Source organism: Cololabis saira, chromosome 18, assembly GCF_033807715.1.
Source record: "Cololabis saira isolate AMF1-May2022 chromosome 18, fColSai1.1, whole genome shotgun sequence".
Classification (NCBI taxonomy): domain Eukaryota; kingdom Metazoa; phylum Chordata; class Actinopteri; order Beloniformes; family Belonidae; genus Cololabis; species Cololabis saira.
Window position 1 is genome coordinate 29,680,480 of NC_084604.1, and position 18,024 is coordinate 29,698,503.

The following is an 18,024-nucleotide window of genomic DNA, read 5'->3' on the forward strand; positions in this document are numbered from 1 at the left end:
CAAATAAATAGGACTATTTTTAAAGTCAATTAATGTATCGGTTATTTAAATAATGAATCAATTTATCAGATAATACATTCTGCAAAATCTTAAACAGTTTTACGTATAATTGGCATAGAGTTTTTAATTGATGTACCAACTAAAGGGAAATACAGAAAACGATTTATGCAGTCAAAAATATGGGATTTATTTAACTCTAACTAAAAAAAAAAACAAAATTAGGTCAAGTTAAAACCTCTACATGGCCATCCCATCATTGCCAACAGTATTTGGTAGTTCTTCTCATAACCATAACTCCTAGACTGTTTAAGATATCTAAAAATTCAAACACGACAATAAGTGAAAGATGCAAAGGATAAAGATTTGTAGAGGTGGATAATTAACTGTATCGAGATATTAAAGGAACAAACAAAAGGAAATGAAAACCAGAAAAATTAATATTTTTTATTTCGTATTTTTTCCCCAATGAGTTATTACAATTTCTCAACATCGTATTGAAATAGCAGCTGTTTTTAGGAGGCTGAGTCAGAGACTCAACATAACTTTTCTGAAGTGTCCCTCTTCTTTAAGGTAGCTTTGTGCAGTTTACTTCTAGGGTACAGTAAATGCAGCATAATGTGAAATTCGTAATGTGGGCCAAGATTAATGATGGAGAAGCTGGATAATTCTGCATTAATCCAGATTTGTGATGTCACAGAACCCTGCAAATCTTAACTTTTCAGTAAAGAACATAATGTCAGACTTGGACAGCTCCCACCTGATTGACTAGATTGTATTATGTAGGACGTTTTTCATTTGCTTATGATATCAGACGCTCTGATATGTTCTCTTACATCTTCTCCCCTTCAGATGTCCTCTTTTATGCAAAAAGTCCAAACTTAAAGTTAGCCATTCATAGTTTTAACGAGAATAAATTATATTATTTGATGCTTCTGTCTTTTTTTAATGTTTTGGTAAAATTGTTTTGTTTTTTAGTTTGATTGAATCACCTTTTTCTTTTAAGTGCCATATAGTGTTGTGAATGTTTTAATTTGCTGAGGAGCAAGGAACTGAGCTGCTGTTGTTCAAAAGTAGGACTTTCAGGAGACAATAGTAATTATGAGTTGACAGTAATGACATGGTAACAAAAGTAATGACCTACCATTGGTCACTTAAGAATCGCTTTGAAGGTGAACGTTCATTTAGAAAGCTTGAACTGGAAGCAGAGAGGGGCACTGGGGAGCAATGGTGTCACTGCCTGTGTTGTTTCATGCTAGCCAAAGGTTGGAGTCCGATGTAGCTGGAAGTACAGACTGACAGACGAAGGGATGAATGGATAGATAGGCAGGGAGGCAGGCTGACACACACCAACATACATGGGGATTATCCTTTGTGTAATCCTCAGTTTGAGGGGTCAGAGTGCTGTGTGAAGGGACAGGCATGTTCCAAATTTTCACACCAGCAGCATTTGTGTGTATCCATGTGTGTGGATGTGTGTCTTTGTGGTTCAGATGGCAAACTGATAGCTGATGTTTTTCTTTTACAAGTTCTGAGTGTATGCATTTTAGGATCTGGCCTCCGTGTATGCATATCTGTGTTTGGTGTGTATATATATGTTTTGCACATGACAGATGGACAGATCTTACAAGCGAACAGTACAGATTAGGATTCTGCTCTCTGCATGTTTGTAGATATTTAAAAGCTGGAGCTCTGGAATTGTCAGCTACCGGCCTATCGTGCAATATTTTGGAAAGCTGGACCACCGTTTCCTCAGTGTCCAGCACGTTGGCAGTTGTCCTCGAGCGATCTGCAGGATTTGATTTTGAATTCATTAGATTTAGCTGTAAGAAGGCCAGCTTTTTCCCAGGTCTTCATTCATTGGATCCCATTGTACCAGTGCATTTTTTTTATTTATTTAAAGGTTTATTTAAGCTTTTGTGGTAGGATTGTTGTACATCAGTGTAAACAAAAGTAACTGACATCTCTAAAGTACTTTGAATGAAACTTGCAGTTTTTTGATTAATTCAACACCATCAGTGGACTAGAATTGTAAATCAGTGAATCATTTGTACTGCATGGATTAAATTTTTATTCAAAAATCTATGATGCACACCGTGAATATGAATAGTTGGGTGTTGCAGTGAAGGTGATGATATTTTATATTATTTTTTTTTTTAACCTAAATTATGTAATTTTTGCAGGATCGGTTGTATTTTGTTTAAGTTTTATACACATCCACATTCTCTCAGACTCCATTCAGACCTTACATTGAAATGCTTTTTCTGATCCAATCATTCAGGATGCATTTGAGGATTGTTCTAAGAAAACTGTGTCAAAATCTTCTTCATAGTCTGAAAACAAAGGCATCCTGGGATGGATTCAGGGACCACCCAATAAACTAACGTCTAACATAAACTAACACAGTGATACTTTATGTGGTTTTGAGTATATATTATCTTACTAAAACGTAGTCATCAGATTCGTCCTTCTAGCAGATCGTTCCTTGTATACACCTTGATGTGTAGAGGATACATTTGTTGTTGAATAGATTTTGGGGGATAAATTCACTGATGTGAATTTTGAATCTTGATACCAGATAACCAGTTTGCAAGTTGGTTGATTCCTGGGCTGAAACCAGTATGATACCATTTTGGAATTAATGAGCATACCTCACCCTGACCAAGAGACTACAGACGTCATGTGTGTTTTCATAAAGACCACAAAGATCAGATCCAATCCCTCAAGATGTATTCAGGGACACTGTCCAGTGTTTAGGGCTGAAACGATTCCTCGAATAATTCGAGTAATTCGATTACAAAAAATGGTCGACGAATTTTCTCTGCCTCGAGGAATTTTTAATTTTTAATTTTTATTTTTTTTCATTTAATTTCACCAGCTCAAAGCAGGGTATTACGCCGGGACTACATTTAATGCGACACAACGCGCTGCCGCCGCGCACGTAAAAGGTAGAAGAAAGAGGCGGCGGATATGTTTGTTTTAGTAACATGCCATGCTCAGTCTGCAATGGCCCAGATGGGAGACACATGTAGCTTAGTGCTTAACTTTTATTTTTAATCCACTCTATATTCTATATTCGTCCGTTATTCTATATGTTCCCCGCCAAAATTATTGTTCCACGTTAAATCGACGCAGAGCCTACGCTGTAGGCTACGCCGTAGGCTACGTCGTAGGCTACGTCGTAGGCTACGGCGTAGGCTACGGCGTAGGCTACGTAGGCTCTGCGTTGTTGTAATGCGGAACCATAAATCAGCCTTCACCCGGTACTGGTTCCTCTAAACCTCTGTTCCCGCTACAGTTTTAACTAGACTTAAGAAAATGTGCTCCAATACAGCAGGTCTCATAATTTTATTTTGAACACTGTCAGAACTCTAACTTAAAACTTAACTAGAACTTAAAATGTGCTTGACACAAATGAAAGTTCAATTGAAACACGTGGGAAAAACACCTAACCTTTTAAGTGATGTGTGTTATCAGGTGTAATAGCATTTTTAGGTTAGAAATAAGAACATTTCTTGGTAAGATCCTTAGTTTTTTGAGTGAAGGCAGTGAATTTGGTCAACTGGTGTAAGTTCAGGGTTTTTAAATACACAGCCATGAACCTACTGTATTATTTAATTTAGTCTTAGTAATGTCAATTAACATCTAACATCTTATGTATATTTATAATTTCTCTTTAACTAAACAAAAATATGTTTTATCCGATTACTCGATTAATCGATGGGATTTTCAGTAGAATACTCGATTACTAAAATTTTCGATAGCTGCAGCCTTACCAGTGTTCATCAGACTTCCCAGGATATATTTGAATGCAAGGTTTTAACAGGACCTCAGTGGTTAAATCTTGCGGTCTCTAGCGGTCCTGACCAATGAAATCCCACCTGTAGTGGATATGACACAAATCAAAAGAAAAACAAAAAATTCTGTCATGTGATTGGATTCAACACAGTTAGGATAATGACGTAGCCCAAAATACATTTTTAAAAGCTGTGTCAAATGATGGCACAGTAACGGAATGTACAACTTAATCAGGAGCTATCATCTGTAATCTATTAAACGCTGCTTTAGTTAAAATATCTATAATCTTATGTGTGCACGTCTTTGGCGATTTAACAAAAGTTTATCAGTTATTTCCTGTGGTTCATTTTTAAGTGAGCTGGAAGGGATGAAATGCTTACAGGTCTTCCCCTCCCACAATTGAAACATCAAATAGCGTGCACCCTGAACGCCCAAACCAGCATGACTTAAGTGGCATGTTAGTTGGTATGATACTTGCTGCAGCTTGCACAGTCCACCGAGCATCACAATGAATGCACACATAGAAGTATATGTGGATATGAAAGTCGTTGGTATCATTAAAGCAACAGAATCAGTAATGAGAGACGCATGGATAAAGATCCGGTGTAAACCAAGCTGTTTGCTTTTGGGTGTGGCGCATCAGTGAAGAAGAGAAGAGAAGAGGCAGTGGGAAGTAGCTGTTTCAGTTCTGATAGGTCCAGCATGAAAATCCACCTGTAAATCTTAATGGTTTGAAATGGGTTTAGACACGGTTAATAATCTCTATTGTCACCAATGTACTCGTTCAATAATGTGTATTTTTGCCGTGGTAATCGCTTGTCTCCATGGGGATTTATTGCCGTCGTCCACAAATGCCTTCACCATGGAAACCAGTTACTCCCCTCTTCACCCCTCCTCTCTGCACCATACAGTGGAGCCAGTGAGTCTCTATGGTTTTGTATAAGACTTGAGCGTTGTCCTCGAAAAATAGTGCAAGCGTTTCCAAAAAATTGAAAGCTTTTGTAAAGCTTTCCAGCTCCTGTGCCTGTCGATCATTAATTTGTATCGTTTGGTCGCTGGCCAAGTCAGGAAACAGTGATGACAGCCCTAAAACCCAGGCAAACAGTAATGTAGTCAGTTGAAGGGCTGTTGTATGTTTGCCATCGCAATATATTTAATGTGGCTTTAAGTCGAGAGTCTGAAAGGTTATTCTGGTGAGTGGACCCTTTTTTACTCCTCCGTTACTGATAAGAGCATTGTGTGTTTGTAAAATGCAGTTGCGAAATCATGCAGTCCAGGAATTTAAAGTAAATATTTAGTATTGTGGGGTTTATTGCTGGATAACGAATGGAACAGCCAAAATAATGCTTCATTTCTTAATTTAATTTCTTAAGTTCTTAATTTAACTGATATGCATTTCCAGAATCATAAAGTGAAATGTTTTAAATTTTATGAAATTACCAGCTCTGCCTACATGTGAAGAAGGAATGCACTGTAAGTGAATTACGTTTAAAAAGTAATGATGTAGCAAAGTAGGCATGTGCAGTCATTTTTCTTTTATTTATACATCCTTGCCTCTCTCATTCTCGCTCTCTCACCACGGCTCTTCTCTCACTTTTTTTCCTTGCCCTTATTTCTGTGAGCGATAGTCCCCGGAGAGGAAGAGCTCCGAGGGAGAGAGGAGAGGATGGAGGAAAGAAAATGGCAATGACAGCTTGGAGGGCAAGCTTTTGCTATGAGATGGAAGGTGAACGTGAATGAAAGAAAGGAAGATATGAGGTTAAAAGTGGAAAGAACTGGGAGTGGGGGGGAGGAGGTGAAGAGGAGAAACATAAAGGTTAGAAGAAGGGAAGAGGAGAAGGCAAGGCGTTACAAGGGAAACAGAGCAACACCAGTGGGTAAGGGCAGAAGTTCATGAGTTAATTTAACCACTCATTCATTCTGTCATTCATTTTAAAACATAAAAACCAGCAGGACAGGAGAATGTAGAGTTACTGTTTAGTGGAAACTGTCTTTAAAGGTGACTGCAGTAAAACTTTACAGATCTCAGCCATATAAGAAGTTACATTTTCATTTGTTTCATCTGTCAGTTTTCTACAGCATCCTCCCATATAATGCACATTGTTTTTTAAAAAGATGAGGTTTATTGAAATGGAAAACAGCCAGGAATAGTGAAAGGCTATTGATAAGGATGCAACATCTTCAGATAAGCTGTTAGGCTTTTGTTGATGGTGTTATTCTTATCTATACCCTTATCAATACTACTCTTATCATTTAGGGAGTTTGCCACATGTAAGTCAACTTTCAACACTACCAGTCAGTACGTTTACATGCACGAACAGAAAGTCGAATTGTTGCTTCAATCCGACCTATATCTGATTTTTAAAAGCTATGTTTGCACCTTAGCCAGGCTGTAGTTGAACCGAACTGAAGCTCTTGAGATCGAGCTTTTAGTGCCAGATAATGCGTCCTAATTAGAGTTATTCCGGCATGTATACTTAACCCACGCTTAGCGGAGCTAGTGACTGCCCCGGGACTCCTCCTTCTGGAAGTGACGACACCGTGAAAGCCAGAATATCAACACAGAACGAGAAGAAGACGAACAACAAAGAAGGAACCGGAAGAATGCCAACGCAGAAGTGTGTGTGGCGCCACCTAGCGTCATGGAGTCGAACGCACCTCACTTGATAATCGATTGTTTTCCCGCGCATGTTTACTTGGATTTCTCTGAAACTCCAGTTTAATCCTTAGCTAGATTGTTGCCAATAGCTTGATTTAGATGTGCATGTAACCGCACTGAGTGTCTCAGAGTTTGTTTATTGTGGATGCGAAGGAGCTTTTCTTTTTTAAACAGTTTGGCTTCCTAATCTTCACTAATTGACTGTGAAATAGTTGAGTGAAATGCACCACAAGACAAGTACAGTACACGCCCGCAGACAAGCTCTTGAGTGAAGATGTATTTGTCTTTATGGGGAAACAAAACACGACACGACGGCTCATTCTGAGATTATGATTCAGCATTCTTAACCCACGTTTGATCTCGTTTGCATGAAACTCCCGCTATAGTTGAGTTCAGGAGACGTGGACTCGCATCAGATACGACAATGATGTTTATGCGCGTACACATGGAGAGACATGGTATGGTTTATGGACTGTGGGAAGAAGAGACAAAAGAGGAGGGGTTCAGATGGAGATAATGCAAGTGGAAAGTGGGTGATGGAAGGGAGGGGGGATGAAATGAGGCCTGGGAAGAGAGGAGAGAGAGAGAGAGAGATGAGTATAAAGATTTACTGACAAAGAGAAAAGAGGCACCCTGGGCTGGAGAGCAGAAGGGAGAGATGGAAGGAAAGTAGGAAAAAAAAAAGGGATGAGGAGGGTAAGTTGAGGTTGTGAGTGCGATAGAAAAAGGTTCCCGGTGTTAAACAATTGCAGAGCTGGAGGGTCAGTTAAACAGGCCTAAGTCTCCGTGACGGAGCTGCACTCCAATGCCAGCTTGCACAAACACACTGGGATCTTGTCCACTGAGACACACGGGGGTCTCTGGCGAGCAGGAGCTGCAGCTTGGTAGGTAGTACCAGACCGGTTTTGCTGACTCCGCTCCACATCAGGGTGAACAAACGGACACGGTGGACACCGACCGGCTCATTCACAATTCCAGAGAAATTCTCAATAATGTTTTGTCCATGCGGTTTGTAGGGGTGGGTATTGGGAAGGACCTCACGATACGATACGCATCACGATACTTGAGCCACGATACGATACAAATTGCGATATCCCGATTATGCGATATATCCCGATATTCTACATAGTTCACCGAAAAATTTAAAAATGCATTACACATCTTAAAATCCAAGTTGTATATATGTACATCAGATGATAGTGATAATGCATTGGACCGACTGAGTCAAAACAATGTAATTCAAACTTTCCATTATGCAACATATTTGCATGAAAAAACACACTGAAACACAATAAAAAGTGCAGTGTGTGCATTATTCTTAGATACAAAATACTCAAAATAAAATGCAGTGTCTCACCCACACTGAAATTGAAAGCATAAAAATACAGTACAGCTACTTGCCCCCGACTTAAAATGACAAAAATAAAATGCAGTGTCTGACCCACACTGAAATCACAAAATAAAGTTCAGCTAGGGGTGGCAAAAATATTGATACGGCAATATATCGCGATACATACATTGAATATCGATATCGTATCGGGAGACTATGTATCGCGATATATTGCCGTATCAATATTTTTGCCCACCCCTAGCGGTTTGCAGCAGGTGGGGAATTCCTCGCTTTCTCAGCTACCGCAGCTCAATCCGGTGACGCTAACCATGCCTGGTATTTTAAGTGAGGACCAGCACTGAAATTTACATTCCTATAGGGTGTGACAATGTTTGATTTATGCACTATAACTGTTGCATACAAACGAGCACCGACATTTAAACAGTCTGACTGGGACACACCTCTGTGTACTTTTCTGATGATGCTCGTGAGCCGTGTCTCTTATGTTTGATACATAACTAGGCTTGATTCTCTCGTCTTTCATTCACCCAGATTACATATGGTTGCTGCCTCTCTGTCATTTGTACTCACCTTCATACACACCTCTCTATCCATCCCTCCTTCTCTCTGCCCTACCTCCTTAGCCAATCATGCGTAAGGAAACCTGTTCTATTTTTACTCCGCCCCCCCCTCTCATTGCACCACTAGTGCACACTGGATGTTTGTGTGTGCGTCCGTTCTTATTGAAGGTGGCAGGGCAGAAAAGGGATGGTCAAAGAGCTGCTAAAAAATCAGACGATGTCATTAATAATAGAATCAAATGAGCAGGGACCGAGGGATGGAGGGAAAAACAAGACAGGGGAGAAATCAGAGCAGTTGAAAGGAAAGTGATGGAAAATGATATAGCTGAGTCTGATTCATGTTTACCCCTCACCCTGCAGCTGCTTTCGTGTAGAAAACACCATAGCCAAAGCAGGCTGTGCCTGTAGGTAGATGGTCTTAGCGGGTAGATAAATGTGAGCCCAGCCTCCCTTCACGGCCGACGCCACAGTCATGTAGTGTTTTCAGCAAATTAATGTCACGCTGGATCAAAGTGTTGCTGACAGGGTGTATGCGGACAGTGCTGCCAAAGATATTTGGGTTGAAGAGAGAGAGAGTGTGTGTGTGTGTGTGTGTGTGTGTGCACGCGCTGACCACAGCTGCAGGCTAAAACCAGTGACTCAGATATTTAAGAATTGAGTAATTTGTTCTTTTTCTCCCATGTGCATGTCTACATGTACATGTATCCAAGTGCCTGTGACAGTCGTTGAGCTGTTGACCCAGATGAAACTCATTTTGAAACGGATGAACATCCTAAACTGTTGTGTTTCAAGCGCTTGGGTAAAAGGGAACCGTGTCCAAGAGCTAATGGTCCAAACATCTATGAGCTCATTTGATTGCAGCTGCGGGCCAGAGGAGCAAATTAATGAACTTATATAACCCTGACATATTGAATATACCGTAGATGTTTTGTTATGTTATGTTCTGTTCTCCATATGAGATGTGTATTTTTTTCTTTCTTTTTGTTTGTCTTTTATTCCTTCTTACTAGGGCTGGGCGATATGGACCAAAAGTCATATTTTCTAGCTGAATGGCGATACTCGATATATATCGATATTTTTTCTGTGCCATAATTGGGGTTTCCCCCAAAGCATTATAGCATAGCATCTCTGTTAGCATCATTTTTTTCTGAGGCAAACCCTTAAAAAAACTGTAAGTTTTAATACGATGCCTCGTGCCAAATGTCACACAGGTTCCTTTATTAACAGAGGTCTGCAAAATATCAAAATGTATAAAACAAATGAAATAAAAATAAACTGCCTTGCATATAGAATAAAAATGCTTCTTGAATAAAATAAATATCCCTTTCCTGCATAACAATTAAATTAAAATACACTGTGCAATTAATACAATGTAGACAGTAACAGGCAGACTTTTCCACTGAGGTTGACAGTTGTGCAAATAACAAAACATTTGTGCAAATCTCAAATAAAACATTCAAGTCAATTTGTCACAAAATAAGCTATATCAAAATCATTAAAAAAAAATTATTTATTTATTTTTTTAAATCGATATAAATGATATTGTCTCGTACCATATCGCGTTTGAAAATATATTGATATATATTAAAATCTCGATATATCGCCCAGCCCTACTTCTTACCCATGGCATATGAAAAATGTAAACAAAAAACAAGTGGCTCATTAATAAAACATACACAACACTAACAAATTACATGCCATTTGAGTCTGTCCTGTCTGTCTGTCCGTCTTCGAATCATCTGCGTTACTTACTAAGACTCCTCCATCACTCTCATCTCTCTCCCTGCAGGATAACCTGTCGCCATGACAACAGAAGCGGGCTCTGAGACGGAGGTGAAGGAGAAAGCGGAGGAGTCAGCTGCTCAGCCAGACCAATCGGAGGCCGCCACGCAAAATACCCAGGAAGTATCCAACGCTGAGGGAGAAGAGAAGGAAAAAGGGAAGGAGAAGGAAAAAGAGGGCAAAGGAATATCTCGATACCTGCCAACATGGCTTAAGAAGCAGAAGTCTCTAAGCCAGGTAAAGGGAATTCCTGCTGATGCATTATTGTTTTGTGATCCCGCAACAGTAGATTAACTGCACTTAATGAATGCACGCCGATCTTGGGTTTTATTTTGTATTTTTCCCCCCCCTGATCCACAAAGACCTCCCCAACAAAGGAGGTCCCATCCACAGAAGAACCTGTTAGTAAGGGGACGGAGGAAGAGGAGGGGCCTGCCCCACAAGTGAACGGTCACGCAGAGGAAGTGGAAGAGAAGGAGGAAGTAAAGTTGGAGCAAGTGAAGGAAAAAGAAAAAGAAGAATCCGATTCCCATGCCAGTGCAGACACTGAGGTATTGTTTATTTGTTACACAGCTGTTCTTCACGACACGCCGTACTGGAGGATGAGCCGACAAGAGCTCATGACAAGAGCTACTGATGACTGTGAATGCATCACTATAAAACCCATTAATAAGGTTATATCACAAAAAAATGTGTCAATGCTGAAACTTATTTCCACAATGAACCTAATATGTATATTGTTTGACTTTTACTTTAATTTAAGCAAAACCCAAAGTGTACTATAGTATTAATCACCAAAAATGTGTTTGCAAATGTGGGATTGTCTAAACCCTCTGAGATGGAGTCATTTTGATTACATCATGGACAACACGGTACATCTAATCAGCACAACCTTTTGTCCCCCCCCCCCCATCTCCACATATTATTTTCTGTTGCATTTGAAGGAATATTTTTTTTAAAAAGAAGCCAAAAAAGAAGAAGCCAAAGGTCTCTTTTCTGAGAACTGTTTCACTTTACAGCACTACTATGCATCAATAGTTAAGTTTAGTTTATTAAGAATCCCCATTAGCTGGTACCGTAGTAACCAACTAGTCTTCCTGGGGTCCACAAAGAACAACAACAAAAATATAAAACAGTCAATCACATCATCCACAATATATCAAACATTTACAAATACAATTATGAAATATCAGATGTTAAAACACTTAAGACAAACATTTAATAATTATATGAACCTAAAATTCATTTGCACTAAAACACACAACGGAACCATTCGACATACAGCCAAGTCAACATTATAATCTAAAATAAGATTTAAGTTTCTTTTTAAATACTTGTTTACTTTCTATAAGACAGAGATAGTGAGGCAGATTATTCCATAGGGTTATTGCTCTATAGGTAAAAGATCGTGATAAGGCATTTGTTCTTGGGTGAGGCACCTCCAGCTGACCTTTGCTGGACCCTCTAGTGCAGGGGTCGGCAACCCAAAATGTTGAAAGAGCCATATTGGACCAAAAACACAAAAAACAAATATGTCTGGAGCCGCAAAAAATGAAAAGTCTTGTATTAGAATGAAGGCAAATGGCGAAAGGTGAAATGTCGAGAAAAAAGTCAGAATGTCGAGAAATAAGTCGGAATGTCGAGAAAAAGTCGAAATGTCGAGATTAATGTTGAAGTACAATCTCGAGAAAAAAGTGGAAATGTTGAGAAAAAAGTCGAAATGTCGAGAAAAAAGTGGAAATGTTGAGAAAAAAGTAAAAATGTTGAGAAAAAAGTAAAAATGTCGAGAAAAAGTCGAAATGTTGAGAAAAAGGTTGAAATGTTGAGAAAAAGGTTGAAATGTTGAGAAAAAGGTCGAAATGTTGAGAAAAAAGTCGAAATGTTAAGAAAAAAGTGGAAATGTCGAGAAAAAAGAAAAAATGTCGGGAAAAAAGTGGAAATATTGAGAAAAAGGTAGAAATGTTGAGAAAAGTCACAATTTTGAGAGAAAAGTCGGAATGTTGAGAAAAAAGTCGAAGGGACAAAGGAAGAAAGAAGAAAAAGCTCCAGGAGCCACTAGGGCGGTGCTACAGAGCCACATGCGGCTCTAGAGCCGCGGGTTGCTGATCCCTGCTCTAGTGTCATGATCATGCACAGTACGTCTAAAAACAATATGTTTAAATAAAAAGTCAGGAGTTTTACTAATCAAGACTGACTTAAACATCACAGCTGTGTTTAAAGCTAACCTGTTTACTACTGTCAACCATGAGAGAGAATCATGCATGCGGTTAATATTTGATCGAATAGAGCAACCCAATACCAGGCGTGCAGCCTTATTTTGGGCAATCTGCAGCTTTCTGAGCTCACCTTTAGCGGCAGATCCCCAGACCACAGAACAATACTCAAGGTGACATAAATCTAAACTCTGCGCAATCTGACACAATAGTGATGAAATGAAATAGCAAAGCTAAAGACGACTAAGATCTTTAAGAAAGTAACGACGGGAAACAAAAATGACGAAGAAGCGTTAATATTGCTGACTTAACTTAATTTAATGTAGATGTCATTTTTCACTGATTAAATTTATGTTTAAATGGTGAAACTGCCACCAAACCCCTCCAATACCAGTACCTTGCTTTGTTAGTCAGACAGATACCGCAGTAACCACAGATGTTCGTTACTTATCTCCTGCGTCAAGGATGAGCTCAGGGGTGAGATATTGTTACACATTATTTTCCCTTTTAAACTGCTTTTCAGTCCAGAAAGAATCAAAGACACACAATCACACAGATGAGCTTTTCTGTCCAGTGATCACATAGAGCCACGCGGGGCCCAACCCGGTGACATCAACATTTGAGCGGTCGGGCCAAAAGAAACGCCTGCACCAAAGGGGAATTACACAAACACTTGTGGGGAGAAAGTCGTGTTCCTCTCAGGCACGGTTGTGGTTTCCACATGATGGGGAAGAATTTTCACATGATTTAGTGAGATTGGAAGTCAGTGACTCCTTTTTTGCTCTCCCCCCTCGCAGCCCGCCAAGGAAGAGAAGGTAGAAGAGAGCGCAGAGAAAAGCCCAGAAGACACCAAGGAGACAGCAAAGGAAGAAGGGACAGAAAAGGAGGAGAAGAAAGAGCAAGGGCAGGTGGAGGCTGAAGGGGAGGACGAAGGCCAGACCTCCATTTTCCAGTCTCCTCTTCGGCTGGTGAGGAAAGCCAAGATGAAGGTGGTGGTGTGCCATGTCACCCTTCTGGATGGGACCGACTTCACCTGTGAGGTGGAGGTAAGCCTGTTCATAAACGGAGCATTTACACTTTACATTTTTCTTTCTTGGATTGTCTGTTGTGATCACATGAGATCAGCTGTTGTGTTATGGCCAATGTCTCCAAAATAATAATATACAACATGATGAATAGGCTGGTGCGAGATGAGGGAGTCTTTAACTCACTTCATAAATCTCTCCAATTTCTTTCTTTGTTTTCTTAACTGCTTATAGAACGAAGTGACAATTCGTCTCTTATATGTTTTGGTTGGTTGATGAGGCAACAAATGGGCGCCATTGTGTCAGTGATGTAATTGCTAATAGGATCAGATCGTGTGTGTGTGTGTGTGTGTGTGTGTGTGTGTGTGTGTGTGTGTGTGTGTGTGTGTGTGTGTGTGTGTGTGTGTGTGTGTGTGTGTGTGTGTGTGTGTGTGTGTGTGTGTGTGTGTGTGTGTGTGTGTGTGTGTGTGTGTGTGTGTGTGTGTGTGTGTGTGTGTGTGTGTGTGTGTGTGTGTGTGTGTAAGCTCCAGGGTATTTAACTTTCTGACTCAGAGTGCAGTTATGGTGGAAGCACCTGCTCACATTGTTTGGGGCGTAGTTTAGGGGATAAATGCAGAGCAGGGCAGAGCACGCTGCAGGGGCTTGTCTGGTGACTAGAACACACACACCAAGCAGATTAGAAGGGGGGGGGGGTCTCTTGAGATTAGATTTATGCATCTGTTGTTCCCTAAAAGGCACGTGCCCAAGACCCCCTACACATACACACACACACACACACACGCACACTGATGGGAACAGCATCCTTTGTCCTTCATGCTAGTGTCAGTTTGTCTTATTACCAGTGTTTTAGCCAACCATCCTTTTACATGCATGTTTTACAAGTACTATTTACTAGGGCTGGGCGATATATCGAGATTTTAATATATATCGATATATTTTCAAACGCGATATGGTACGAGACAATATCGTTTATATCGATTTTAATTTTTTTTTTTTTTTTTTTTTTTTAAGATTTTGATATAGCTTATTTTGTGACAAATTGACTTTAATGTTTTATTTGAGATTTGCACAAATGTTTTGTTATTTGCACAACTGTCAACCTCAGTGGAAAAGTCTGCCTGTTACTGTCTACATTGTATTAATTGCACAGTGTATTTTAATTTAATTGTTATGCAGGAAAGGGATATTTGTTTTATTTTATTCAAGAAGCATTTTTATTCTATATATGCAGGCAGTTTATTTTTTATTTAATTTGTTTTATACATTTTGATATTGTGCAGACCTCTTTTAATAAATGCACCTGTATGACATTTGGCACGAGGCTTTGTATTAAAACTGACTGTTTTTTTAAAGGGTTTGCCTCAGAAAAAAATGAAGCTAACAGAGATGCTATGCTATAATGCTTTGGGGGAAACCCCAAATATGGCACAGAAAAAATATCGATATGTATCGCCATTCAGCTAGAAAATATTGAGATATGACTTTTGGTCCATATCGCCCAGCCCTACTACGGTATTTACCCCTACAACCTCTTTTTACCCCGTCACATTTTCCACACTTATTCTCATCAAGTGGAAAGCCAAACAAATTAGTTATTGTCCAAGGACCCCAGAACTCATTGCTAATTCCCAGTCCAAGATTTTATCATTAATTTTCTTTCTTTATTTATTTTTTTTTAATTTTTGCACCGGCAACTTGGCAGTGGTAAACCTGCATCCCTGATATGCAGAAGTGCACTGCAGTGTAGCGCTTGAACAGTAGCAGCCTTGTATCACAACAGATAATGCTGATACTGCAACCAACTTCTATTGTCCTATAGGACACACGCACACACACACACACACACACTTACTTATCCATCAATCCCGCCCTCCACGTTGGCATAGTTAGCATTGTGAGAGGGAGAGATGCACAATGCATTCCAGAGATTAAATTTTCTGTTTTGCCCAGCAAACCTCCAACACAAACAAAACCGCACACAAACACACACACACACAGACACACATTTGCAAAGATACTTTGACTCCAGATCACTTACCATGTTCCAATCATTTTATATGTTCATCCCCCTCACCGACCATTTTATTACATAACATAACTGAATACAGATGTTATTAGTGGTGGAGCTCTTTGAGACCGTTGGGGAGACAGTTGGGACAGGGGAGTTAATGTCGCGTGTCTCATTAGAACTGGTTTCAGCTGGATTTTAGAGTCACAGTTTTTGCTTAGGTGTCATAGTTATTTGCATTTGACACTACTCGGTTGACTTTTTTTTTTCCAGGAAAAGGATGTTTACTAATTTCATACAGTTATGTTTTTTTATCTTTTATGTAACTACATTGGTACAAATGTCCCAATGCAGCTTTTCTTTCATGTTCCCAGCTTCTCCACAGCCTGCAGTGTCACAGTGATACTATGAAATGTCTGAAACTTAGTTGTTTTATTCAGTAAGGTGCTTCAGATCTGTTTAGAGCCTCGCTCATAGGCACCCAGGCCCAGAAACTGGGAAAGGTCGTGTTCTCACATTCACTGGCCACTGCGTGCGTGTCCGTGGCGCCTGAGATTGAAGTATAGGAAAATACCGCAGATGCTTCAGCTGTCTCAGGACAAAAAGAAAAATGCGTCTTTTCATCCTCTTCCTTCCACTTCCACCACGCTCCCAGTCCCGTCTGTGAGCCAGTCTTCGTAGTGCCGCTCTGTCTGGACACCAGTGTTGGATTGAGTGTGTGTTTTGACTAACTAAAAACAAAATGAGCATTATATAATTACCTCATTCTTTCTCATGGCGTTCCCCTTCTTTCCACCCTCTTTCTCTCGACCTTCTGACCGCCTAAAGGGTGTCGTTGTGCGTTTTGTGTGTGTGGACACGGTTGTGCAAGGCTGCACGGAATGGATGGGTGCTAAATGTCATTGTCATAGTTGAATCTGGAGGATTTTACAGCCGAGGGCCCCGTCAGGCCGAGGAAGGAATGTGTTGCCCAGAGAAAAATAATGAAACGGACAAAGATGCACTGACATAAACCCATTTTGAAGTATGTCTATGAAGCTATAAAGCAACTCTTTAAAGCTATTTGATGACAACTTCTCTCATCGTGGTACTTTTTAAGTTATAGAATAACAATTGGCATATCTTTAGATGTTCCCTGCAAAATTTAGGCTAATGAATAATATACCCGTGCAAATGTTTGTGATCCAGTCTTTTTTTCATTTTATTATTATGTCTTTTCAGAAACGTGCCAAAGGTCAGTACTTGTTCTTCAAGGTGTGTGAGCATCTCAATCTGCTGGAGAAGGACTACTTTGGTTTGACATACAAGAACAGCCATGAAGAAAAGGTACGTTATACGTCAGTAATTTACAGATCTAAACCACAGAGATGACATGCGGGCACGGTTGGGATGCAGAGCGTCGCGTTGGGTAGGCGTGTCTGGTTTCAGCACTTCTGTGTGACAATACAGGGAAATGATGTGCATTAAAAAGCTTTTTCAGTAAATGCTATGGCCAAAGCCCGAGCCATTCCTCCCGGTGAACAAATGTCTGCGGTGAACACCACTGACACACCGGGTAGTAGCGAATTTGGTCATAATGTCTAAACTGTGTTTTGTGATTAATAAACATGTTTTTCTTTTTAAGTTTAAAAAAAATATATTTTTATCCCGATTTTTTTTTTTTTTTTTTCTCCCCCCCATTTTATCACCCAGTGCTCCTACCTAAGTGACAGTCCTGGGCATTGCTCCCTCTACCAACCCCGGGAGGCCCTGCACTGAGCTCAGGTCTCCTTCTTAACCTGAGGAGTGAGCAGGCCGCTTCTTTTCACCAGACTGGGTGGGGTTTCCCCGGCCGGACGTAGCGCGTGGAAGGATCACGTTATTCCGGCCAGATCCTCCCCACCCCATCTGGTGCCCCGGTTGGCCAGAGGGGGCATGTGTAGCCCAGGACTGTGTGCATGTTTTTGTGAGGGTAGCTCACATTAGCTACCCAGGGGAACACCCTGCCGCTCCCGAAGCCTCTGACGCCTCTTGCAGTGAGCTTTCATAGAAAATGAATGGCAGCCGGATGCCTATGACACCCTTGACGCTTTCGGTGTGAATGCACGGTTATGTGGTGGTGAAGCAAGTAAGATTTCTGCACATGATTTAAGTTCTCAACTATAATATCCTCTCCCGTGGATACTAGCCATGTTCATGGTCTTATTACCAAAATCTAACTTAAACCCAAAACTGTCAGTGACTGCGTTTACATGCAGTCAATAACCCTTTTAAAACCCGAATATTGGCAATAACACGAATTTGCACGGCCATGTAAACACCAATAACCCCTTTGAATAACCCGAATTTGCTCATATTCGGGTTTTTAAAAACCCTGGGTTACTCCTTTTAAAACCCGAATATTCTGTCATGTAAACACCAAACGGAATATCCCGATCAAACGGAACATTAATTTGTTTTCTGCGCATGCTCTGTTCGCAAGGAATCCTGGTCTTTTGAGTCCAGGAAGTTCTTCTAAACACGGCGAAACGCACGACCACGCCACACTTTTGGAGTGAGGAGGAGACTAATCACTTCATAAATGTAATGGAGGATATGAATATTTCTGCATTTGTAGACGGTAGAAAGTACCGGGATAGCGAGATTTACAAG

The 18,024-nt window shown here is 40.3% G+C and overlaps 1 protein-coding gene across 12 annotated transcripts in view; it reads left to right on the forward strand.

The window, feature by feature from the left end:
• The window catches only part of epb41l2 (erythrocyte membrane protein band 4.1 like 2), a 59,955-nt gene that overhangs the window by 9,885 nt on the left and 32,046 nt on the right, over positions 1-18,024 (forward strand). For all 12 annotated transcript variants that reach the window (XM_061746377.1, XM_061746382.1, XM_061746390.1 and 9 more), the window contains exons 2-5: positions 10,155-10,384; positions 10,510-10,698; positions 13,158-13,406; positions 16,615-16,719. In XM_061746377.1, coding sequence (XP_061602361.1) covers positions 10,169-10,384; positions 10,510-10,698; positions 13,158-13,406; positions 16,615-16,719 — 759 coding nt within the window. In that variant the 5' untranslated portion in view covers positions 10,155-10,168. The remainder of the gene's footprint in view (positions 1-10,154; positions 10,385-10,509; positions 10,699-13,157; positions 13,407-16,614; positions 16,720-18,024) is intronic.